Here is a 25,257-nt window from a genome sequence, read left to right as displayed (position 1 = left end):
CATGCCAGGATCCCCTGTGGGCACCAGTTCATATCCCAGCTGCTCCTCTGCCTTTCCAGGTCCCTGCTTGTGGCTGGGGAAAGCAGTAGAGGGTGGCCCAGGCCTTGGGACTCCGTATCTGCATGGGAGATCCAGAAGAAGCTCCTGGCTCCTGGCTCCTGGCTCCCGGCTTCAGATTGGCTCAGCTTCGGCTGTTGCAACCGCTTGGGGAGCGAACCGGTGAATGGAGGATTTTTCTGTCTCACCTTCTCTCTGTAAATCAATAAATCAATGAATAAATAAATCTTAAGTCAAAAATATATTTTTTATATTTATTTTTAATTGGAAAATCAGATTTACAGAGAGGAAAGACAGAAAGATCTTCCATCTGATGGCTTATTCCTCAAGCAGCTGCAATAGCCAGAGCAGAGCTGAGCTGATCTGAAGCCAGGAGCCAAGAGCTTCATCTGGGTCTTCCCCATGGTGCAGGGGCCTAAGGACTCGAGCCATCCTCTGTTGCTTTCTCAGGCCATAAGCGGGGAGCTGGATCAGAAGTGAAACAGGCAAGGCATGAACTGGCACCCATAGGGGATGCCAGCACCATAAGCAGAAGCTTCTCCTACTATAACACGGAGCCAGCCCTGTGTAATAATCTTTAATCCTTGCAACATACCCTCTATTTGAGCTATTAAAATTAATTGGATTTAACAGTTCATTTGGGGAAAAAAATCAGTGAGATGGTTGGAGCTGGAGGTCGTTAAGTGAAGTAGAGCAGACACACAAATACTGCATGTTCTCTGTCATATGTACAAGTTAAGTGAAAGTCAGTCTGCTCAGAGGGTGGTGGTCAGCAGGGGCTGGGGCGAGTCTGGGGGGCGCGGCGGGGCTGGAGGAAGGCTCAGTCACAGGTACGGGAACAGAGGTCACAGTCGCACTATTTCACAGCCCAGGGCGACCATAGGTCACGGTCTGAACTCACCATCTTGGGAGGATGTGGTAGACTCCAGAGCTACAGAAAAGAAAGATGAGTGGAAATGGTGATACCTGGCATGCTTGGCTGAGGCCGTATACCTGTGTGGAAATGTCATATGGTACTCACAAAATCATCATGTGTGTACTAATCAAAAATGTAAAAAAAAAAAAAATTTAAGTCACAAGGACCTGCCGGTTGACAACATGGCTGCCACATGAGCTCGTGTGATCTTGTACTTTATTCTTAGGACTCGATGGACCAGGTTGTCTTTCATATCCACCCGCAGCCCTCTCTCCCATTGCTGCCATCCTGGTTCAGGAGCTTACTCTGCTTCTTGCCTTGACCGCTACAGCAATATTCTAACTTGTCCTGTCAGAGTGGTCTGGCAGGAACCTTGTCCGAAATGGCTTGTAAATGTACTTCCTCACATGGGACTCAGTAGAGTTTGTATACTGGTGTTCTTTATGCTTCTTACTAAAAAAAATATATATATATCTGGCTGCGTTGAAGAGAGTTCATAGAAAAACTAGGCCGCAGTCCTCCCAAGCCCCAGGCACCGGGGTGACTCACTGGCCTGACCCTCTGCGATGCCTGCTTTGCAGCCTTTGCATTTGGGCTGAAAATCTTTCCTAGATGTGGTGTGCAGGTGTGAAAACAATCCCCATCCAGAACAGAGTGCAGTAAAACTGACCTCCATTTACCAGATAGCTGTAAGGTTTCTGTCTTGCCTCGATCCTGTTTTCAGCGCTCAGCCACTGCTGTCGGTGCTCAGAGCCCGCAGAGGATGACGAATGCGTAGACGAGGGCCTTGGGTAGATAGAAGGGTCCTCAGAGTTCAGGACGGTGCATTTCTCTTAGTGTGAGGGTCAGTTTGAAAGGCTGCGGGGAACAGAGGACACTTCAAAAGATGTTCCCTTAGAGTGGCACAGAGCAGGCCTGAAAGAGAGCGGGGCTGGGCATTGGGAAGGGTGTTTGTCCGACGTTGCGACCTCAGCCTCGCCACTTGCTGTGGGAAATCGAGAGCCTCCAGCTGGGACGCATTGCATCAGTTCCTCTACCTCAGCAGGTGCCTCAGTCAGCATGCTGAACTGTCCCGAGGTCCCCAGGACCAGCATTGTTCTGTGCCCCTGGCTCCTCCCTCCTTTCCACTAAGCAATTTCTATGTCTGTGTGCTGGATGCTGTTCAAGGTGCCTGGGGTACGGCAATAAACACACACACACACACACACACACACACACACACACACACACACACACACAACAAGGACACACACACACACACACACAGCAAGGAAACTCACGGCTGACCGTAAGAGCATCTTAGCTTTGAGTGGTCCCGTGCGTGCCCCCTCGGGAGGAGGTTGGAAGAGTTTGAATGGGAGCTGAGCGACACTTGCTTGCTTGCTAGCTGACCTCTGCAATGAGTGCCAAGTGCGATCAGATAATCCGCAGATCCTTTCTGACCTGAAGAATCTCCGAATACTTCTAATCCGGAGTTTTGCAGGTTCAAATTCAGGCTTGTGATTCTGGGAAAAATCACGGAAGTCTAGTAATTAAATACAAACCCTCGGGAAGCTAAAGTGCAGTTTTGTTCATTTGCTTAGATGGGTATTGGGTGGCTGCCTCGCACAACAGCTGGGTGACAGTTGGGTTGTTAGGACAGAGGACATAGACAAGGCCTAAACATTTACTGTTTTTAAAGTGTCTGAGCTTGTATCTGCTGTCAGACTTTAAAGAAAAAGCTTGCTGACCTTGCTTGAAACGACTGTTAGGGACAGGAAGTGAATCATGGCAGCTGTGTTGGGAGAGGGGCAGGGCGGTTTGATTATGTTCTATTTTAGACCTTCCTGATGTGCCAGGACAGGAAGAAGAGCCAGTTTCCAAAATGTTGAAACCCCCCTGGAAATCGGATTCAAGAGTATTGACCAAAGAGCTCGGAATTGGAAACTGTGGTGGAGTTTTCTAGAGGCAACTGAGCTAGACGTTGATGGCAGAAGAGTTGACATTAAAAGGTGGGACTGGGTCCAGGGCAGTAGCCAAATGGCTGAAGTCCTCACCTTACCTGCACCAGGATCCCATGTGGGCGCCAGTTTGTATCCCAGCTGTTCTGCTTCCCATCCTGCTCCCTGCTTGTGGCCTGGGAAAGCAGAAGAGGACAGTCCAAAGCCTTGGGACCCTGCACCTGTGTGGGAGACCTGGAGGAAGTTCCTGGCTCCTGGCTTCAGATCGGCTCAACTCCTGCTGTTGTGGCTAATGGGGGAGTGAACCAGTGGATGGAGGATCTTTCTCTGTGTCTCTCCTTCACTCCAGATCTGACTTTCCAACTAAAAAAAAAATAAACCTTAAAAAAAAAAAGATGGGCCTGTCCTTGCTTTGGTGTGGTTTTCCTTCCCAGAAGCCTCCCTGGGGGGCAGAGGATCACCCTGAGGACAGCGTGGTGGCAGAGCAGGCTGGGGGCAGGCGGGGCAGGAGGCGGAGAGCAGGAGGGAGATTATGGAATATGGTCCCGAAGGCATCCTCTTCTTTGTCTTTTTTTTTTTAAAAGATTTATTTATTTTTTATTGGAAAGTCAGATACACAGAGAGGAAGATCTTCCGTCCACTGATTCACTCCCCAAGTGTCTGCAATGGCCGGAGCCACACCAATCTGAAGCCAGGAGCCAGGAGCCTCTTCCAGGTCTCCCATGTGGGTGCAGGATCCCAAGGCTTTGGGTCGTCCTCAACTGCTTTCCCAGGCCACAAGCAGGGAGCTGGATGGGAAATGGGGCTGCTGGGACATGAACCGGCGCCCATGTGGGATCCCGGAATGTGCAAGGTGAGGACTTTAGCCACTAGGCTTCTGCACTGGGCCCAGATGGCTTCTTTATCATTGCTTTTATAATTGGTTATATTTAATTCCTGCAAGGGGCAGGTCTTAATTATCTCCCCAGTGCTTGGTAGAGTGCTAGGTGGATCATGTATGTTTGATAGTAAATGAATTTTGCTGGATGAATACTCAACAGGGAGCGAGGGGGAGCCTGGGAGCCTCTTCCCCTGGAGGGCAGTTCTCCATGTGGCTGTGCCGAGGGCCGCAGGTCAGAGACAACGGTCACCCTAACAATATTTTCAGTCCATTTCCTTGTTTACCTTGGGTAGAAGGGATGATCTTAATGAGTTGCTTATTTTAGAATTTAGCCTGGTGACAACTTACCGTGGGTGTGCACAGGGCTTTGTAAAGTGCCTTTGCTGACTATTGCCCAGTGTGGCAGGCACGTGGGTCAGGAGGACAGTCTTTCATTTTCTTCGAGGGAAGGAACTGAGGTATAATGAGAAAATGACAGCCAAGCGGTGTGGTCCTCGTTTTTTAAGATTTATTTATTTATTTGGAAGGTAGTTACATAGAGATGGGGAGAGATTTGAACAGAGACCTTGTGTCTGTTGACTCGCTCCCCAAATGGCTGCCAGAGCTCGGCTGGGCCAGGCTGAAGCCTCTGAGACCTCCATGCCAGGTTTGCATGTGGGTGGTGAGTGACGGGTCCAAACACCAGCTACAACGCCAGGGAGCTATGTTGGATCCGAGCAGCCAGGACTTGAACTGGCACTCCTGGGGTGCTGCCGTCACAGGCAGTGGCTGTGTGTCACAACTCCGACCCCAAAGGTAACACTGCTCTTAAAGAATCTGGACTTGGGAGTCAGACCCGGATGCATCTGACTGTACTTGTGTGGTCTCAGCTAAGAGCAGGGGCCCTTATAAGGATATCGTGCAGGCTGGGATAGAATCCTAGCACTAGCTACTATTTGTTGTGACTTAATGTACAGCGCATCCTGCTAAGCCCTCCAAAGGGTGACCCTTTGTGCAGCTGAGGAAAGGCCACAGAAGTCATTCCAGACACCTGGATGGATCTGGATTCCTGGAAAAGCATGAGTGTAAGACCGCAGAGCCGGTGCTGTGCTATGGCAGGTGAAGCCGCTGCTGCAGCACTCATGCCGTATGGGCGCCGTGCAAAGCCTGGATACTCCCATTCTGATCCAGCTCCCTGCGTATGCGCCTGGGACAGCAGTGGAGGGTGGCCCAAGGCCTTGGGCCCCTGCACGCATGTGGGAGAACGGGAGGAAGTTTGTGGCTCCTGGCTTCAAGCCAGTGCAGCAACCTTATACCCCTTCGTTACTGGCCTGTGTCGCAGCGCCCGGAGCCCTCACTTGGTAGAGGTGCCTGAGAGTGTGCAGGCTGTGATTTTATAAGATGCGAACAGCCAGGAGACAGAAATCTTCAACTTTCTCAACTGGGGAAAAACAGGGTTTACCTGGGTTGCCGTTTCCTCATTTTGAGAACAAAGGAAGTGGACCAAATAGGTGATTTTCTTTTCTTTTATTTTAGATTTATTTTTATTTGAAAGTCAGATATACAGAGGAGAGGAAAGACAGAGAGGAAGATCTTCTTGTCTGTTGATTCACTCCCCAAACGGCTGCAACAGCCAAAGCTGAGCTGATCCAAAGCCAGGGGCTAGGAACATCCTCCAGGTCTCCCAAACAGGTGCAGGTCCTAAGGCTTTGGGCCGTCCTCCACTGCTTTCCCAGGCCACAAGCAGGGAGCTGGATGGGAAGCAGGGGTGCCGGGATTAGAACCAATGCCCATATGGTTTCCCAGCACATGCAAGGTGAGGAGTTTAGCTACTAGGCTACTGTGCCGGGTCCAGTGATTTTATTTTAATTAAAAGATATAGAACTTCTTTATAATATTTATAGTCATATGGAGGAAGAAGCCCAGCAGAATAAGAAGCTGAGACCCCTTGCTTTGGTAGAGCAGCTGGGAGGAGCCTGCAGCTCTGTCTGCTCAAACCACCCTCGTTTCTTTCCCCTAAAAGACTCCGTGTCCGGTTTGAAAGCTGGTACCCCGAAGGTCACCTTACCCTTTTGCTTGAAGCCCCATGCTAAGGAACGGAGAAAGATCCGGAAACGCTTTTTGTGTCTCCTCCACTTGGGGTAACTGGAGCTTCGCAGCCCGTGGCGTTCATGGGTGCATTCCAGCGCGTCGTCCAGCAGGCTGGGGGCAGCAGTCCTGCGGCCCTGAGCGAGCTGCGCAGGGCGTCCCTGCAGGACCTGTTCTGCGTGGCCCCTCTTGTTACTTGTTTTCTGCTTTGTAACCCATGAGTAGGTCATTTACATTGTTTTTAATATGCTCTGTTAACGATCAGTGCCATAGGGTTGGCTGGCCATTCAGTAATTCTGACGTTCGTTCAGCCATTGGTTTATTCATCACATCTGAAGCAGTATTACATGCTGGGCTTCCTGCTGGCAAGTGAGAATGCAGCCGTGATTAAGAGTTGGAGAGACAAATGATCGAATCAAACGTCAGTGCCGTGTGCCTAGTGCTGGGTCAGGAGCGGCGGGCTGGTGGGGCCCGACGTGGCCCTTCCGGAGGGCAGTCCTGCGGGAGCCCGCATTGTGACATAGCTGGCAAGGCTGACCCGGCTCCTTGCTCATGGCCTGGGAACACAGGTTCAAGTGCTTGAACCCCTGCTACTCTTGGGAGACCCGGAAGAAGCTCCTGCAGCGGGCCCAGTCTTGACAACTGTGGACATTTGGAAAGCGAACCAGTGCATGCAAACTCTAACTTTAAAATAAACCGTGATTAAATTTTTTTAAAAAAATAGTGTGGTGTTGGGCCCGGCATGGTGGCATATCTGGTTAAGCACCAGCATTCCTAATGGACTCCCCATCCATCCAGCTGTCTGCTGATGTGCCTGAGGAAGCAGCAGAGGGGGGCTCAAGGGTCGGGGCTCCTGCACCCACCTAGGAGTTCCAGAAGAAGCTGCTGCTGTGCCTGGCCCAGCCCCCACCATTGCTGCCATCTGGAGAGTGAACCAGCAAAGCAAGGTCTCTCTCGGTCTCTCCCTTGCCTTCTCTGTAAATCTGCCTTTTTAAGGTCAGTGGTTCAGTGTCTGGGCTCTTCTAATTCAAAATGATGGCAATTTATAGATGATGCTGTACTAAGAAAGATTTAACATTTTCCATTGAAAGCAATTTGTTTTTGAAAATCGTGTATGAACTAGTATAAATAACATGTGTTTTATGTGGGTTTTTTTTGTAAGTAAATTAAACTGGTTTGTGGCCCAGCATCATTCAGTGCCTTCCTTCCTGCCCCCTTGTAAGGTGGGAGATCTCTGCCCTGCTACAAGGAGGCGTGGAAGGAAAACGGGAGGATTTCTTTATAAAAATATGTACCAAGGATTTTTTTTTTGCTTTCCTATTTTGAGACTAAGCACACATGTAGATTGGGGAAAAAGACCAAAAGAAGAGAAAGTAGGACAGAAGATGGACCCAGAGAAGCAGAGGGGAGGAGGGGAGGGCCGGAGTGGAGAGGGGGTCCTGCAGACTTGGTTCAGTCCCAGTATCCGCCAGTGCGCGTTTCAGAGAGCACGGGCGCCATCTGGTGGCTGCAGGTGCGTAATGCAGCCAGTGGAAGAACTTGGCTTTGAAAATTGGCATTTGACATTTAAGAAAACCTATTTTCTTTTGCTATGTTTTTCTTTCTTTCTTTTTTTTTTAAGGTGCGCTGGGTAAAGGGATATATGTGATTCTTTTTTGTTTGTTTGCTTTTATTTGAAAGAAATACAGGGAGGAGGAGGAGAGAGAGGAAGATCTTTCGTCCAATGGGTTCACTTCCCAAGCGGCTGCAAACTTCCCAAGCCGGAGCCACACCAATCTGAAGCCAGGAGTCAGGAGCCTCTTCTAGGTCTCACACGTGGGTGCAGGGTCCCAAGGCTTTACGCCTTCCTCAACTGCTTTCCCAGGCCATAAGCAGGGAGCTGGATGGGAAATAAGGCTGCTGGGATTAGAACCAGTGCCCATGTGGGATATGGGGTTGTGTGCAAGGCAAGGACTTTAGCCACTAGGCTACTGTGTCAGGCCCTAGGTTTTTCTTTTCTCTTCTCTTCTCTTTTCTTTTTCTTTTTCCTTCCTTCCTTCCTTCCTTCCTTCCTTCCTTCCTTCCTTCCTTCCTTCCTTCCTTCCTTCTTTCATTGTTATTGGAAGGTCAGATTTACAGAGAAAAGGAGAGACAGAGATCTTTCATCCACTGGTTCACTCCCCAAGTGGTTGCCAACAGCTGGAGTTGAGCCTGTCCGGAGTCAGGAGTTCTGGGTTTGCAACACAGGTGCAAGGTCCCAAGGCCTTGCACTGTCCTTGACCGCTTTCCCAGGCCACAGCAGGGGGCTGGATGGGAAGTGGGGCAACTGGGACACCAACTGACGTGCATACGGGATCCTGGGGCTTGCAAGGCGAGGATTTAGCCACTGAGACCTTGTGCCGGGCTCTTGCTCTGTTTTTTCATCGGAAGATGTTGGAGTTGGTTTTCCTTCTCTGCCTTCTCTTCTCTCTGTTAAAGGCCATTCCCTCCCACCTGCCCCCTCGCTTTGACTCTAACCTTAGTCAGACTGTAGCACTCAGCACTCTTATTTTAAGTCAGCCATTTTTAAGTGCTTATTTATTTTTTATCTACCTGACAGGCAGAATGAGAGAGAGGTTGAAAGGTAAAGGAGCAAACCCTTCATCTGATGGTCTTCAATAGCCAGGGCTGGGTCAGGCCAAAGTTTCCCGTCAGAGGGCAGGAGCCGCAGTGCTGGGGCCGTTGTCGGTTGCCTCTCAGGTGCGTGAACAGGAAGCAGGAGCAGGAGCAGAAGCAGGGTTGGGTGAACTGGATCCTAGGCACTCTAACGTGCGGTGCAAGTCTGCCAACCGATGGCCTAACCCCTCTGCTCTGCTTTTTAGCAGAATTAAAAAAATCATCCAAGGGCTGGTGTTGTACGTAGTGGGTAGAGCCACTGGCTGCAATACCAGCATCCCATATGGAACCTGGTTGGCGTCCCTTCTGCTCCATCTTTGATTCAGACCCCTTCTAATAACCTGGGGAAAGTGTGGGGACCTGGATGAAGCTCCTAGCTCCTGGTTTTGGCCCGTCCTGGCCATGGTTGTAGGGCCCATCTTGGCGGGGTCAGGGGAATGAACCAGCAGTCGGAAGATCTCGCTCCACGTGTTTGTAACCCTTCCTTTCAGATCTTACAACACCTTCACGTTCCTGGCTGCACCGCAGCTGCCCCTGATCATTCAGTGGGCTGAGCTCAGACCCCTCAAGTTCACGGGACACAGCAGGGCACTTGTTTTCCCTTTTTTTCGGGTGCAGGGGGACAGGGTTATGCTTCAGTAATAACCGTGTATTCTCCTGGTTTGCTATCTTCTTTGCCCCCTTTCCTAGTCTGCATCTCTCCATAAGGCATCGTGCCCACCCTGGCTCCTTCCCGCCCCACGTGTCCTGCAGTCTCTGTTTGGATGACTTAGACACAGCTCAATGATACAGCCCTCAACTGCCCCCCGAACCCTTTCCTTGCTGCTTTGTTTCTGCTCATTCCGTCGGCGGTCTCCAGTAGACAGAGTCACACACCCACGGACTGAGCCCGCTGGGGTCTCCTTTCCCTGCCTTTCTTGGTCTAAGCAGGACCTGGGGTTTCACCTCCTGTGGTTAGCGCAGACGCTGCCTGCGTCGTGGCACGGGGCTCCTGTGTGGTCTCTGGCTTCCCCCTCTTATCTCATGTGGTCTGGTTTTAGCCGCAGCAGTCACGTTGATCCTTATCTGGTTGCTTTTAGGCGTCATGCATCATTGTCACCCAGATGCATGGTTTAGATTGCTCTTGATGGTGTGAGTTCTGTGGGTTGGGACAAATGTTTAATGCCATGTGCGTGTAGTTGGCAGCACACAGCGTGCTCTCCTGCCTTAGAAGGCCCTTGGGTTCTCTCTCCTCATCCTTCCCTTTCCCCTTTCTCGTGGCTACTCATCCTTTTAACATCTCCGTGGTTTTGCCTTTTCCAGAATGTCACGTAGTTGGAATTATACAGTATGTATCATTTCCACAGTGACTTCTCTTCACTCAATATTCTCTGTTCTTTTCCTTCCCGATGCTTATTTTTTAGCACTGAATAATATTCTAACTCTTGGACATATGAGTTTATTCATTTATCCATTGGAAGACTCTTGATTGTTTCCAACTTTGGCAGGCGTAACTATGAAGCTGCTGTATCGCACACAGGCTTGTGTGAAGGTTTATTTCGTCTAGGTGAACACCCAGCAGGATGACCGCCGGGTCACGTGGGGAGAGTATGTTTAGTTTTCCAGGGACCTGCCAGGCAGCTCTCTGTGTACCGTGAGCGGAAAGGGTCCTGCTGCTTGGCATCCGCAGCAGCATCTGGTGTTGTCCGTGTTTCAGATTTCATTTCAGCAGGCGTATGGTGATGTCTCGTTGTTTTGATTTGCAGGTCCAGAATGACAGGTGACGATGCTCAGCTCATTTGCCATCTGTGTATCTTCTGTGGTAAGGTGCTTATTTAGGTCTTTGCCCATTTTAAAATTGTGTTTTGTTTTCTTGTTGGGTTTTCGGAGCTCTCTGTGTATCTGGAGTGACTCTTAGATGTCGTTTGTGGGTATTTTCTCCCAGTCTGTGAATTTTGCAGAGAAACCGTTCACTTTAATGAGTTGAGCCTTATCGATTATGGATTGCACCTTGGGTTTAATATCTAACAAGTTGCCACGAACCCCGAGGTCGTCTGGGTTTTTTCTGATGTAACACTGAGGCCTGTGATCTGTGTTGAGTTAATGCTTGCAAGGATGGAAGCGCTGTGTCCAGACTTCTTTCCTCCCCCTTTAAAGCAGCGGTGGTGAACCGCTGAACCGTTTTTCTGCCATGGCCCGTTTGGATATTTGTGTCATTTGTGGACCATACAATATCATCAGCTTAAAATTAACTTGTTTTTGCTGAATTTACGGTCCTGCCTGTGCTTGCCCTGGGAGGGCCAGACCTTCCTTACATGGTCCATTGGCCAGACATCAGTCCTGACTTAATGCATTCATTTATCTGAGAGGTAGAGACTTTCCCAACTTCCGGTTTCTTCCCTAGATGCCTCCAGTGGCTGGGGCTGGGTCAAGGCCAGAGGGAGGAGCCAAGGACTAAGTCTAGTTTTCCAAGTGGGTGGGAAGGACCCAGCTACTGCAGCCACCCCCCTGTGCAGTGGCAGGGTGCTGGGCTTGGGCGCTGCAACCAACACTCCTGACCCAGGTACCCTGGCGTGGGATGAGGCCCCTTAAACCACCTGCTGCAAACCCCTGTCTCGAGACTCATTTTTGGTAGTATGGACATTCACTTCCAATGTAATTTGTGAAAAAGGCTATCTTTGTTGTATTGCTTTGGCTCGGCCGTCCATTTCTGGCCCTCTGCTCTGACCTTGGTCTTGGGTGCGTCTGTGCGTTCTGTAGGAATCATTGTGTTCAACTGAATGTTTTTGTCAGTCCTTCGTTGCCGTGTTTGTTATTTTGGGTCTTTTGCCTCTCCATATAAACTTTGCAATCAGTTGTTGGTAACTTGCTGGGGTCGTGTTGAAACTGTCAGGCTGTGAGGTACTGACAGCTCAGCAGTGCGGAGCCTGCCCCTGCAGGCGCAGCGTCTGCTCGTTTAGCTCTGCTTAGATGTCCCCTCGGTGTTTTTGCAGTTTGCACAACACTCGGGTTTGTATGGATGGAGATCTTGAATATTTTTGGATTTATACCTAAGTAATTTGTGTATAGGTTGATATGCTGTATTGTCTGAAATTTCGGGAAAGTGACTGAGCTTAGCGCCTGCACCTTCGCTGTAAACATTTAGCAGTTTCAACCTTGCCTTTTCGTTGGGATTTCTGCACAGGCAGTTACATCATCTGTAAACAGGAGATGTTCTTTCTTCCTGTATGTTTTCTGTGTAGTCCTGGTGCCTCTGCTAGCATGTCTAGTACAGTGTTGGGGAATAGCTAGAAACTGAATTTATCACTATTAAATATGATATTAGCTGAGGTTTTTCGGTAGATTTTTCCTGCAAATCAGGATGAGGAGCTTCTGTCCTCAGGTTGCTGGGGGAGTTTATATGCAAGTGATGGATTTTGTCAAGTTCATTTTGTCAAATCTGTTCTCTTGTGTGAGCAGTTACTTCTCTTGTTTAACCTGCTGATGCTATAATTACATCATTTGATGTTTGAATGCCTGTCTGGGCTAAATCCCAATTGGTTTGGTTTTATAACTATATGTTGTTAGATTTGATATATTGTTTTTATTGTTTAAAAGGTTTGTGTATCTGGGACAGTGTTGGGCTCAGCTGTCATCCGTAACCCCCACATCCTGTGTTGGAAGATGAGCCAAGGACCTGGGCCCCTGCCAGCCCCGTGGGAGGCCGGGGTGGGAATCTGGGCTGGCCCAGCGCCAGCCTTTCCAGCCATGTGGGGAGTGAGCCAGTGGATGCAAGATTTCTTTCTGTCTTGTTTCTCCCCCTTTTTCTGTAATTCTGCCTTCCAATGAGTAAAGGAAATATTTTTTTAAAAAATTGAAAGACGTGCACCTCTGTTTATGAGATGCTGGTCTCTGACTCTCTTGTAATGTCTTTGGTTTTGTTATTAGGGGAGCTTAAAAATAATTTGGTATAATTTTCTCCTTAAATGTTTGGTGGAATTTATCAGTGACCTTGACTGATGGTACATCTTACTTGGGAAGCTTAACAGCCGTAGATGCAGTTTTTAATGAGGTGGAGCCTGTTCGGATTGCTTGGGGGTGAGGCTTGGCAGGTTTTGACTTTGCAGAACTAGTGCATTTCATCGAGGATATCCGATTTATGGTTGTGGGGTTACTCGTAGTATCTCCTCTTTTTTTTTTTAAAGATTTATTTTTATTGCAAAGTCAGATATACAGAAAGTAAAAGAGACAGAGAGCTAGATCTTCCATCCGCTGATTCATTCCCCAAGTGACTGCAATGGCTGGAGCTGAGCCAATCCAAAGCCAGGAGCCAGGAGCTTCTTCTGGGTCTCCCATATGCGTGCAATGGGTCGTGCTTGACTGCTTTCCCAGCCACAAGCAGGGAGCTGGATGGAAAGTGGAGCAGCCAGGATATGAACTGGCACCCATATAGGATCCCAGTACTTGCAAGGTGAGGACTTTAGTCACTAGGCTACTGCACCAGGCCCCAATTTTTTCTTTTACTTATTTGAAAGGCAGAACAACATAGTGGGAAAGAGAGAGATCTTCCATCCACCAGCTTTATCCCTCAGCTGGCCACAATAGACAGGTTTGGGCCAGGCTGAATCAAGGGGCCAGGACCTCCATCCAGATCTCCCACGTGGGTGGCACGGCTGAAGTCCTTGGGCCATCTTTGCTTCCTCAGACACATTAGCAGGAGCTGGATCAGAAGCAGAGCAGCCGGGACTTGAACTGGCACTCCAGTGGTGTTGCATGGGGTGGCCTAATGTGTTAGCTTTGTCGAGTGTTTTAGTTCTATTTGATTATTATCATCTTTTAAAAATTTATTTTATTTTTATTGGAAAGACGGATATACAGAGAAGAGGAGAGACAGAGAGGAAGATTTTCTGTCCAATGATTCACTCCCCAAGTGGCTGCAACAACAGGAGCAGAGCCAATCCAGAGCCAGGAGCCAGGAGTTCTTTCCAGGTCTCTCATGCGGGTGCAGGGTCCCAAGGCTTTGGGCTGTATTCCACTGCTTTCCCAGGCCACAAGCAGGGAGCTGGATGGGAAGCAGGGGTGCTGGGATTAGAACCGGTGCCCATATGGGATCCTGGCACGCGCAAGGTGAGGACTTTTAACCGCTACGCTATCGTGCTGGGGCCCATTTGATTATTATTTTGTCTCCCATGCTGTTAACTCCTTATCACTTAATTGAACACATGTGTGGGTTCATTTGTTTACTTGCCATTTTTAGTCCTTTGCCTGCCTTAAAACTTCCAAGATACGACCTTGTCTGTCACTGCCTTGCTGCCTGCTTCCGTTTCTGCCAAGGACAGGCTCCATTGCTTCTTGCTGTTGCCAAGGCTCCGGTGTGTATGTCCCCTCCATGGCTCACGCTACAGTTTAATTCCTGTCAGCAGTTTTAAGACATGAGACCCTTGAGATGTGATCATTTGCAGGCGGGACCCTCACACATGGGGTTCGTGCCCTCACAAGCGATCTGCAGGGAGTGGGTTTGAACCTTGCTGTCCTGTGTGCTTTTGGCCACGGGAGGGTGAGGCATTCAGAGCTGGGCCTGGGAAGCCGAGTGAGGCCCTTGCTGGACACAGAAACTGCAGTGCCTGTAGCCTGGACTTCCGGGCTCTAGGACTCCATTTCCGGGTCTGTTATGGCAGTAAATGCACTGAATCCGTTGTCTTTTTGTTTTTGGGAAATTAAAAAACATACTTCTGTATAACACAGTGGTCAAAAAAGGAGTACCAAAAAAAAACAAACTTAAAAATGTTGTGCAGTGAATTAAAACACAGTCAGTAGTCTAAGCATCCACCTGACGAACACGGAGGTGCGGACCTGGCAGGGCATCTCGGTCCCGACGAGCACGGTGGCGTGCAGCGGAGCTGCCTGTTGGCTGGTGAGGGCCAAGCTTCACGTTGCAGCCACAGGAGGAGTCACTGCTGGGGAGCAGAAATGCTGAGAACAAGCTCAGCGGGGCTGCTTTATTCACCCATTCATGCAGCAGCATGGACATGCCTTTTATGTCGTAGTAGTTCATGACAAGTACCCACTTGGTTAAAATAATCAGAATTATTTCTGCGTTATCAAGCACTCACCATGTCTTGTCTCCGCATAGCAGTGGGAAGAGACATGGTAAGAGTCCCATTTTTTAAAGCACCTCCATCTTTCATCAGCTAGGTGCAACAGGCTGAGTGTACTCAGTGGGTGACAAGTAGAAAGGTTGATGACACGTGAGCCATGCAGCTGGCAGGTGGTGAAGATTCTGGCCAGTCGGCCCCCTGGGTTGAGGCCTGCCCCTTGGGCTTGCCGCCCTGCTGCCAGAGCAGGGAGTCTGCTCAGTATCCACCATGAAGCTCTCGTGTTTTCTGATCAAATTTGTTCAAGTTCATTGGCTCACGTTTGAGCACTTGCTGTGCTGTAGGGTGGGAATAAAATGCAGCTTTCAGGGTTGGTCATTGAGCGTGCTTTCTGCTTTCCTTCGTAGACTGACCATGCTCTCCAGCTGCGCACGGAAGTTGTGGCTGCCAAGAGAAAGGTAACTGTTTTTCATCCCTCTGAGGGGGACAGGACGCCTCTGGCAGCCCGCACTGGCTGGCAATAGACATGGCCGAACTCGGGAGCTACAAGGACACTGCTTCGAGCCGCCACCTGCGGTTTAAGCTGCAGAGTCTGAGCCGCCGTCTCGATGAGTTGGAGGAAGCCACCAAAAACCTGCAGAAGGCGGAGGATGAGCTGCTGGACCTGCAGGACAAGGTGATCCAGGCCGAGGGCAGCAACTCGAGCATGCTGGCCGAGATCGAGGTGCTGCGGCAGCGCGTGCTCAAGATCGAAGGCAAAGATGAGGAGATCAAGAAGGCCGAGGACCTGTGCCAGCTGATGAAGGAGAAGCTTGCCGAGGAGGAGAACCTGACGCGGGAGCTAAAATCCGAGATTGAACGGCTGCAGAAGCGAATGGCGGAGCTGGAGAAGCTGGAGGAGGCCTTCAGCAGGAGCAAGAGCGACTGCACCCAGCTCTGTCTGAGCCTCAACGAGGAGAGAAATCTCACCAAGAAGATCTCCTCCGAGCTGGAGCTGCTCAGGGTCCGAGTGAAAGAACTGGAATCTTCTGAGGATCGCCTGGATAAAACCGAGCAGAATTTAGCATCTGAGTTGGAAAAGCTGAAGTCCTTGACTCTGAGCTTTGTAAGTGAGAGGAAATACCTGAGCGAAAAGGAGAAAGAAAACGAGAAACTTATCAAAGAGCTCACTCAGAAACTGGAGCAGAACAAGAAGACGAACCGAGACTATACAAGGAACGCTTCGAATCTCCTGGAACGGAACGACCTGCGCATCGAGGACGGGGTCCCCTCGACGCTGCCGACCAAGGAGTCGAGGCGGAAGGGCGCGCCGGACTACCTGAAGCAGGCGGAGAACGACACGAGGAACGAGAAGAACCGCAACCAGGAGGACAATAAAGTGCAGGACCTCAACCAAGAGATCGAGCGGCTGAAGACGCAGATCAGACACTTCGAGGCTCTGGAAGAGGAGCTGAAGAGGATGCGGGCCAAGAACAGCGACCTGCAGGACAGCTACCTGAGTGAGCAGAAGAGAAACCAGCTCCTGGCCAGCCAGCTCGAGGAGATCAGGGTGCAGATCAAGAAGCAGAAGGAGCTAGAGAATGGGGAGCTGGAAGGCGAGGACTCTTTCCTGGCCAGCAAGGGCAGGCACGACAGGACTAAGTTTCGGGGTCCCGGGGGCGAAGCGCCTGGTGCCAGGCACCCGGCCCGGGAACTGTCGCCTCAGCACAAGCGAGAAAGGCTCCGCAACAAGGATCTGGCACTCCACAATGACAACTCCCCGCTGACCAACAGGCAGGGCTCCTCTCCCAGCTTCAGCCACAGGAGGGTAGCCAAGGCGTCCGGCTTGGGGTCGGGGGCAGACGGGGGTACTCAGGAGGCCAAGAGGACCGAGGACCGAGCCGGGCCGGCACCCTCTCACCAGGAAGGTAGGAAGGCCAGGGAGCAGCCGTCCGTGCTGAGCCGCTACCCGCCGGCTGCTCAGGAGCACAGTAAGGCGTGGAAGGGGCCTCCCAGGCCGGGCCCTGAGAGCGGGCTCAAGGGCAAGGTCGAGAAGACGACCCGCACGTTCAGCGACACCGCCCACGCGTCTGTTCCCAGCGATGCAGCGGGGAGAGCTGACAAGGCGGTGGACCTGTCCTCTGAGGTTGTCCCCAAGAAGGGGAAGGGGTCCGGCAGCGGAGGCCAGGCAGCCCTGGCTGCAGACTCGGTCTCATCCAAGGCCCCAGGAGGCCTGGCCTCATCTCGGAGGCCCTCCTCCGAAGGACCTGCCAAGGGCAGGAAAGCTGCCAACGGCCTGGAGGCTGAGGCTGCTGCGCCCAATCCCAAGGCGCCTGTTTTATCCAAGTATCCCTACAGCTCCCGGAGCCAGGAGCACATCGGCCAGGGCTTTTCCACACCCAAGGAAGCGCTTGAGGAGGAGCCCATAGCGGTTGTTTTGGAGGACAGCACGCAGCACGAAGCGCTCAGGTGTCGTGTCATCAAGCCTGGCGGCCGAGAGAAGGCCGACTCAGATGAGGACTTGGATACGGTCTCTCTGGTGACTGCCAAGTTGGTGACCACCACCATCACCCCAGAGTCGGAGCCCAGGGCGCACGCGAACGTTCGAGAAAAGGCCAGGCACCGAAGGGCACCTCGAACGGCCCTGTTTGAGAATGAGAAAGAGGCAGGGACAGAAGGTGAATCCGGGAAAACCGTGCGAGCGTCCGCCCACGCCACGGAGCCCCCCAGCGCCAACGGGGCGGAGGTCAGGAGCCAGCGGCCCTGCAGCCCCCGGGAGGCCCTGCGCTCCCGAGCCGTCATCAAGCCGGTCATCATCGACAAGGACGTGAAGAAGGTCATGGGCGGAGTGGGCGCCGAGGCCCCCGGGGAGAGACCGAGGTCGGCCTCCAAGCCCACGTCCACCAAAGTGACAAGCAGCATCACCATCTACCCGGCCGACAGCAGCAGCCCCAGGGCGTCCGCGGGCGAGCGGCACACCGCCAGCAGCAACGTCCAGCTGGGGCCGCCCGACGGCGGCTCGCCCTTGGAGCTCTCCGTTAACAAGCACATCACGCTGCAGTTCACGGAGGCCGAGGGGATGGGAGAGGGGCCCACGAAGCAGCGGCCGGAAACCGTGGTCTCCCGCATCCTCATCAAGCCCTCGGAGTCCGCGGACGGAAACAGCCACGCAGCGGGGACAGAGGCGCTCAGGTGGAAAAGCCAGAGTGGCCCCGGCGAGGACGGCGCCTCGGACGCCAGGCATGTCACGGTGCGCAACGCCTGGAAGAGCAGGCGGGACTTGCAGCCCCTGGACGAGCCCCTGGCCCGAATAGGCAAAGCCACGGAAGCCGCCAATGCCTACAGCCAGAGGTCGTCCACCGACTTCTCGGAGCTGCAGCCGCCCAGGGCCGGCCTTTCGGAGCGCGCCCGGGACTCGGCGGAGCTGGCCTCCAGAAGGACCCAGAGCAGCCTCACGGCGGCCGAGGTGCTCTCGCGGCAGACCCGGGCAGCAGAGGCGGCCTGGAACCACTCGGCGGGCACCGTGAGTCCTTTTCTTCCTCCTGTGCTTTCTTTCTCCCCCTGCCCTGCTGTGTGAGCCCCAGGGGTTCGGGGCCTGGCAAGCACTGGTCTGAACTGGGTAGCTGAGAGCTACAGCAAACAGGGGGGAGATGGGCCCAGCTCTCAGGAAGGAGTTCAGCAGAAAGCAGGACTTTCCAAATCTGACTTGCTCAGTTCTTTAAGATTTGTTTTTATGGGAAAGGCAGATTTACAGAGAAGGTGAGATCTTCCCTCTGCTGGTTTACTCCTCAAGTGGCCACAACAGCTGGTACTGAGCCAGGAGCCAGGAGCTTCTTCCGGGTCTCGTGTGGTGCGGGGTTCCAGTGCCTTGGGTCATCTTGCCTTCCCAGGCCATAAACAGGGAGCTGGAGAAGTGGCGCAGCCAGGACACGAACCGAAGCCCATATGGGACCCTGGCACTTGAAGGGAGAGGATTGGCTAATTCATCCATTGTGCCCGGGCCTTTCTTGGGCTCTAAAATGTCTTGCCCATTTAGTCGCATCTGGGAAGGCCACACCAGGAGACGTGCCCTTTGTTCTGTGTGTCAGACCAGAACAAGAGCTGCCCTGTGGCCTCCCTACACAAGCCCTGATGCCGCCGCCACTGCTGCCCCGAGCCCTGGGCAGGAGGCCCAGCAGGGACGAGGGCAGCGAAATCAGGTTTGGGGCTCTCCTGGGAGCGCATCCCTGCAGCCTGCTCACAGAGAGGGCTTCCTTCCCAAAGCCAATGGAAAGTGTGAATTATGAAAAGAAAATGTGTGATTGCAAATATTTTGCACCTGGACTTTTTAATTCCACTTTCCATACGCGTTTTAAAGTACCCTTCGATAGGAATGTGGTGGGCTACAGCTTAGTTCTGGGCCCGCTGCCTGAGTTTCATGCTCAGGTGTTACTGGGTGTGGCTGTGACATGCCAGCTGGGGCAGCTGTGTCACCACTGTATGCTCGGCCGAGGGCAGGCTGGTCGTCCATGGCATGTGACGCGCACTGGGCACAGGGTGTCGGAGCTGCGGATCTTGGATGGGCCACTTGTGGTGCTGGAAGGCAGCTTGCACGGCTTGTCAGGAGCAGCCAGGTGACCCTGTTTCTGGACAGGGCACTTACAGCAGAACGTCCTCGCCACGCGTCTGCCCAGTCCTCAGAGCAGCCCTGGAGGCAAGTCCTCACTGTTCACGGACGCTGAAGGCGAGGGACACAGGGTGCCTCCATGTTACCCCGTCACCGGATGTGAATCTAGATTCCCCCTGTTAACACTTGGTGCTTTTTTTTCTTGCACTTTGATCTATATTTGCACGTGAAGACCCAGAACAATTAAGTCGGAATTCTAGTGTAGCAGGAAGAAACACATGGGCATTTAGTTCCGTAAACTGGAGAACACGGGATGAGGGACAGAGGTGGGAGCTGCGGGGAAGGCCTGTGCCCACGCCCTGCCCTCTGCTGGCCCCGCCCTTTGCTGTCCTTCTCGCCAGTGACCGTCCCCGGCTATCCTGGCTGTTCCCAGCAGCGCAGGGCACCACTGATTTCCAAGAAACTTATTTATATTGGAAAGTCAGATTTACAGATAAGGAGACAGAGAAAGATCTTCCATCTGCTGGTTCACTCCCCTGTGGCTGCAGTTGCCGGAGCTGAGCCCATCCAGGTGCAGGGTCTCAAGGCTTTGGGCCGTCCTTGACTGCCTTCCCAGGGCACAGGCAGGAAGTTGGATGAGAAATGGGGTAGCCGGGACACAAACTGGCACCCATATGGGATCCCTGTGCATGTAAGGCGAGGACTTTAGCAACTAAGCTACTGTGCTGGGCCCATGGGACTTTTAACTTTTTAAAGCTTTTTTTGGTTTGTAAAAACCAAGTCAGATATACAGAGAGGAGGAGAGTCAGAGAGGAAGATCTTCCGATGATTCACTCCCCAAGTGACCATAACAGCCAGTGCTTGCACCTATCCGAAGCCAGGAGCCAGGAGCCTCTTCCGGGTCTCCCATGCGGGCACTTTGGGCCGCCCTCCACTGCTTTCCCAGGCCACGAGCAGGGAGCTGGATGGGAAGTGCAAGCAGCGTTTTTGCCGGCCTAAAGCACTGAGTTAGGTTGGAGGGTTCCTGCTGTGGGGAAGTGTGCATGTCTTGCTCGTCACCTGCTATAGCTCACGCCTGTTGTTTGTTGGCAGGCCCAGGAGGAAGGTGAAGACAGCGCGCTCGGTGTCTACAGGCGGCCACCCAGCGCCCTGGAACGGTCGGACCTGCACGTGAAGCCAGAGCTCGGGCGAGTATGGCCAAGCAGGCCCAGTGCTGAGGAACACTGAGCCAGCGGGTCCCGGCAGCGCTCACCTTCTTACCCCGTGGAGGACCCCATGGTTGTCCAGACTAGGCATGAGGTCTTGGTGGAAGACTGGTAGAGAGCTACACTGTGGCTCAGGTGGCTTTGCTAGTTGGCCAAGAGGGGACCAGAGACTACAAGCCAGTCACCCACCTAGGCCCAGCCTTCCTGATGCACGAGTCCCCTCTATCCCTGTCCCCCAGGTAGCATGGACCAGTCTGATCCCCACACAGGGAGCACAGAAACCTCCCAGGACACAACAGCAGCTGAAGCTCCCCTTCTCTGCTCCTCGGTCACGGAGCAGCCCCAGCTATGCGCTTACCGTGGTCGTCACCGGCTGCTGGCCACGAGTTCCTTTCCCAAAGGGTCCGTGCACCTGCTAGGAATCGGCAGCCATCGGCTTCCTCCGGGGCCTGCACTTCCCCTTGGTGTGTAGAAGGCGGCTGTGTGGCCCCGAGGAGAGCTTCTTGAGCTGGCCCAGCTGACCCCTGGAACGGCCTCACCCTCCCGTGTTCCCAGCTCACCTTCCAGAGGCTCCCGGAAGAGCGCGAGCCTGGTGCAGCTCCTTCCCTGGGCAGCAGGGACGCTGGCACTGCCTGCTAGCGCTCCTGCAGGTTCACCGAGCCGGGCCTGACCTGGGACAGCCCAGTCAGCCATGCAGCAGCAGAGCTGAGACCCCCGCCTCGGCCAGCCCCGGGGGACGCATCGCACTTTACCAAGCGGATGCCGTGAGCTTCATGGAGGAAAGGTGCTCCCTGCCGAGGGCCTCAGGTTATAGAGCTCTCAGGAAGCCATGCACACAAAGATGGGTTTGTTTCCTTCTAATCATGTGGGGGACGTTCAAGAACTCTGTATTCCTCAGTGCTCTTTCTATAGTGTTCACTTTAAAAGCCCCCTTTATCAAGTCGGCACTGTTGCCTTCGTAACAACCGGGTAACCAGATTCCCACCCCTCTCATGGCTGTGTGACTTGGGGCACGTCACTCAGCTGCCCTGCCTGTGACACGAGTTGTGTGGGGCAGAAGGTCTCAAAGGGCCCCAAGCCTGGTGTTCTGTGGTGGTCGCCCGACTCCTGGTTAGGAGACACGGTGTGGGTTTGGAGGTGCCCGCGCCTCCTGCCCTCGTGGGTTTTCTGGGCTGTCCTGTCACAGGGAGGAGCTCAGAGCTCCTCGGGCTCCCTTTCCTGAAGGGATGAGACTTCATGGCCACCGAGGCTCTTGGTGGCAGTGACTGTGCCCTGTGCCACACACTTTGAGCACCTTTCAGCCACGTGCTCCCCTCAACACACAGGTCGGTCTGTCCTAGGATCCCTGACGAGGACTCCCAAGTGGCAGCACCGAGGTAGCTGGACCCTCAGGGACAGGAAGGACTGCTTGTCCCGTTTCCTGGAGTTGTCACTGAGGACATGGTCCTGCAGCTGGCCATGGCTCTCCATGTCCCCGCCTCAGATGCTCAACAAAAGACTTCTTTCTTCCTGCTGCTTCCCCTGGTCCACCAGCCCCTCACCTGCAGCTCCCTGCCTCCCTTCCCTGGCTGGCAGCCTGGAGTTCAAGGGAAGCTGACCTGTGCATTCCGCCGACACAGAAGGGGGCCAAGCTGTGCCTCGCCTGGGATTCTCATCTTTGCATATCGGAGCCCTGGCTTCTGGTGCTGCAGCTCCTGGTGCCAAAGTCTGGACCTTTCTACATTGCAGCAGCACCGGCGTTTGCCGGCTAACTCCGAATGCTCTGTGGGAGAGTGACGGTCCTTTTACCAGGGCCGCCGTCTTGAATCTTGAGTGCAATAGGATTTGATTGTAACAGTTCAGGATATTTTTGTTTCCTTACTCTGCACACTTTCTAGAACCGCTGTAAGATAGGTTTTATTTTTAAATCTCCAACAGGTAAAGGCTAGCTCTCAGACCCCAAAGCTGGAAGGCCCGTTTCTAGAAACGGCGTGACCACTTGGACCCAGGCCTCATAATCAGGGGTCCTTGGAGGAGACCCCCAACTAGAAGGGAAGCCTGGTAGGTGAACAGCTGATTAAGCCAAATAACCCAGCACCCTCACCAGCGGCTGCACTGTTAAGACAAGCCTCGTGTGGCCTGGTGCTGGCTCCTAGCTCGTGTGCAGGGGCACCAGCTCGTGGGCAGTGGGAGGGCTCCTGGTGAGGCCTAGGGCTGCCAAGTGCCAGGAGTCTCGCTTTTCCACCTGCTGCTGCCTGTCTGTTGCCCGATAATAAAGCAACCAGAGAAAGCACCTGGGTGGTGGGTAAGGGAGCTGGTGTTGAGTTGCAGTGAGTCAGGACTGAAGGGGTCTGTGGTGGGGCCAAGGCATCTAACCTCAGCTGCAGGCGAGCTTGCACGGGAATCGTCCCCTTACACGGTGCTGGGAGGGGGTGGCCGTCTACAGTGTTCTCGGACTTGTCCCAGAGCAGTTTAGTTTAGTGAGTCAGTGCCAAGGTCACCACTTCCCCAGGAAAGGTATCGGGCCTCTGCTGGTGCAGGTGGGGGTGGGGAGCTGCTTTTAGGGGTAATCTGAAAACCCGCTATGGGGAGCAGGCTTCTCCACAAAGCCTCACAAGGAACAGCATAGGAAAGGGGCCCGATCTCTGCTGCTTCACGGCTCAGAACATGTACTGGATGGAATGTATTTTTAAGAGAATAAAGTCTATTTTTTTGTATTTTAAAGATGGGGGAAGGGGGCTAGGAGAGAGCCCTGCAACTTGTCAGTGCATCACCGGCTTCTCTGCTGGGCCTTCAGCCTCCCTGCTCAGGCAGGCATTTTGGTCTCCTGCTCTGGGAGGCAGGTGCAGCTCCACATTCCTGCTCCAGGCGTGGGAGCACAGCGCCTGCAGCTGTCTGCTTGCATGCACGCGGGCCCCGCAACACTGTGTGTAACCAATAAAGCTCCCTCGTTTCCATGTGGTCCACGTGTCTCTGTGTTAAATGCGATGTTGCAGGTGATGCAGTTTACTGCAGTTGACTTAAAAGTCCCAGGCACTGGAAGCAAGGGCAGAGGAAGGGACAGATCAAGCACCCACATAACTGGAATCTGCAGCAACAGCTGTTTGCTAGACACTTTATTTTGGGGGCTGCTGTTAGCAAAAAAAATACTGTCTCAAGCTACCACTTACTTTAAAAAAAAAAAAAAAATCCCACTGCCATCATGGGTGCCCTGACTGTCCCCAGTGACGGGATGGCTGCTGGGACTGGGGTGCAGGCCCAGGCACCTCTGCACGGCGTCCTGGCCTTCCCCATCAGTCACAGTAACCCTTTAAATTCTTCCATGCTGCCCCCCACCGAGTACCACCAGCATGTCCCTTACATCCTAAGAAAGCTTTACTTAAAGTAATTCTAAGTGACTGATGCCAACAGAGGAGCAGATCGCTCACGTGCGTGTGACACTGGCTCATCTGCCACAGCCCTTGTGGAGGTTGCTGTTGTTTTTGTTACTGTCCATATGGACTCTGCACGGGCAGGGGTGGAGAACAGTCCCCACGACCAGGTGACCCTTCAGTGCCATCTCAGGAGACAGGACATGGACTGCCAAGAAGGCCGCAGTGGTGGCAGCAGAGGCTGCAGGGGCACAGCGACTGCATGCAGACAGGACAGCGTGCTCTGCTCAGAGCCTTGTGTGAACACAGCCGGCAGGCCCTTGGTAGGTGTACGTCCAGACTTCCAAGGAGTTTCGTGGTCTGCTTCCGATCTCCCTATGTAACACTTCCCAGTACTGGGATATCCAAGCCCTGGGCGGGAATCTGGCACTACCACAGGTGCCAGCTTTGATGTGGCCTTCTAGTCACACACCACTGCCTGCCGTTCTGGAACCTTCGCTTTTAACCCAATGAGGCCCCTTCCTCTATGTCAACCTCATTATTTAAAATGCAGGGTAAGCGATTCAAAGCAGTGATGGTCTGTCTCCAACCCAAAGGGGAAATAATAGGACTAATTTTATATGAAGATTTATTCTCAATATATATATATATAAAAAAAAAACATCCACCACACACACCAACTTTCATAATACTTGCTTGCCTCAGTCTGTGAAGGGTCCACTCCACGCTAATGGGCCAGTTCCTCGTTCTCCACGTCCCACGCAGGCGGCAGTGGCCCCCTGTGACCAGGAGCTCACACCAGGGACTGAGTGCAAGCCCAGATGCCAGGGGGTGGTTCTTGGTGGCATCTAATATTGCTAGAAGAGCTTTGCTTACACAGCAAAATGACAGGCACAGGGGCGCCACCCTCAGAGCACGTCTGTCACATGCTTGGGGACTGCTGCGCAGGGACACCTGGTGTGGCCTGGCGAGGCAAGGTGTACATGGCCCCTAAGAACTGGTCTGCAATCCTTCCTGCTTCTCGCAGCCCACTCAGCAGAGCACCGTGCACTGTGGCTGGGTAGTTCCGGATTGTGTGTTCTCCCGCGAAGAAGAGTCGTGGGATGGGCTGTTTGAGATAAAAACAACAGTTTGCAAATATACCTTCATTCTTGCTGCATCTGAGCCCCCCACTCAGTACTCCCTTGAACTGATTTTCCTACAACTGAAAGGAGAAATGGGACAACTGAACAGCCGCTGTTCCATGCTGTCAACTGCATCCGTCCCTGCTGGTTTCCTGCTCCCAGTCCAAGAGCACTGTTCTCTCATGTGGTACCTGCTGAAGACCCAGGACAGATCATTTATTCTTACTCAGAAATTTTTGCTCCTCCACTCAGCAGGCCGGAGTCCTGGGCTGATACAAAGAAATTCAGTGCTCCCTGAACCAGCACATCCCAGGAACTTCGGAAGCTGAGGGCCCCAGTAGTTCTGAGTCACTACCCATCATGATGATTAAAGTTTTTGTTATGGGGCCCGGCAGCGTGGCCTAGCAGCTAAGGTCCTCACCCTGAACGCGCCAGGATCCCATATG

General features: G+C 52.9%; 2 protein-coding genes across 7 annotated transcripts in view; one reads left to right on the top strand and one right to left on the bottom strand.

The window, feature by feature from the left end:
* Nucleotides 1-14,958: 14,958 nt before the first annotated feature.
* Nucleotides 14,959-20,747, top strand: LUZP1 (leucine zipper protein 1). Of its 2 annotated transcripts, none has more exons than XM_040979745.1 (2): nt 14,959-18,049; nt 20,231-20,747. In XM_040979745.1, exons 1-2 carry the CDS (start codon nt 15,074-15,076, stop codon nt 20,357-20,359), a joined length of 3,105 nt encoding a protein of 1,034 aa, XP_040835679.1. In that variant the 5' UTR covers nt 14,959-15,073; the 3' UTR covers nt 20,360-20,747. The 2 variants fall into 2 exon arrangements, with proteins under 2 accessions (XP_040835679.1, XP_040835678.1); XM_040979744.1 differs by having other exon boundaries at nt 20,225-20,747.
* A 1,889-nt stretch (nt 20,748-22,636) lies between these two features.
* Nucleotides 22,637-25,257, bottom strand: part of KDM1A (lysine demethylase 1A) — a 76,884-nt gene continuing 74,263 nt past the window's right edge. For all 5 annotated transcript variants that reach the window (XM_040979506.1, XM_040979509.1, XM_040979508.1 and 2 more), the window contains one exon: nt 22,637-24,795. In XM_040979506.1, coding sequence (XP_040835440.1) covers nt 24,610-24,795 — 186 coding nt within the window. In that variant the 3' untranslated portion in view covers nt 22,637-24,609. The remainder of the gene's footprint in view (nt 24,796-25,257) is intronic.

Source organism: Ochotona curzoniae, unplaced genomic scaffold (assembly GCF_017591425.1).
Source record: "Ochotona curzoniae isolate NIBS_2020 unplaced genomic scaffold, NIBS_Ocur_1.0 contig_3255, whole genome shotgun sequence".
NCBI classification, from domain to species: Eukaryota; Metazoa; Chordata; class Mammalia; order Lagomorpha; family Ochotonidae; genus Ochotona; species Ochotona curzoniae.
Note: the sequence above shows the minus strand (reverse complement) of the source record. Positions and strands in the feature narration are given on the sequence as shown.

Coding starts and splice junctions, on each gene's coding strand:
- LUZP1 (XM_040979744.1), top strand. CDS start 15,074: ATGGCCGAACTCGGGAGCTACAAGGACACTGCTTCGAGCCGCCACCTG. Junction 18,050..20,224: donor GGAACCACTCGGCGGGCACC/GTGAGTCCTTTT, acceptor GTTTGTTGGCAG/GCCCAGGAGGAAGGTGAAGA.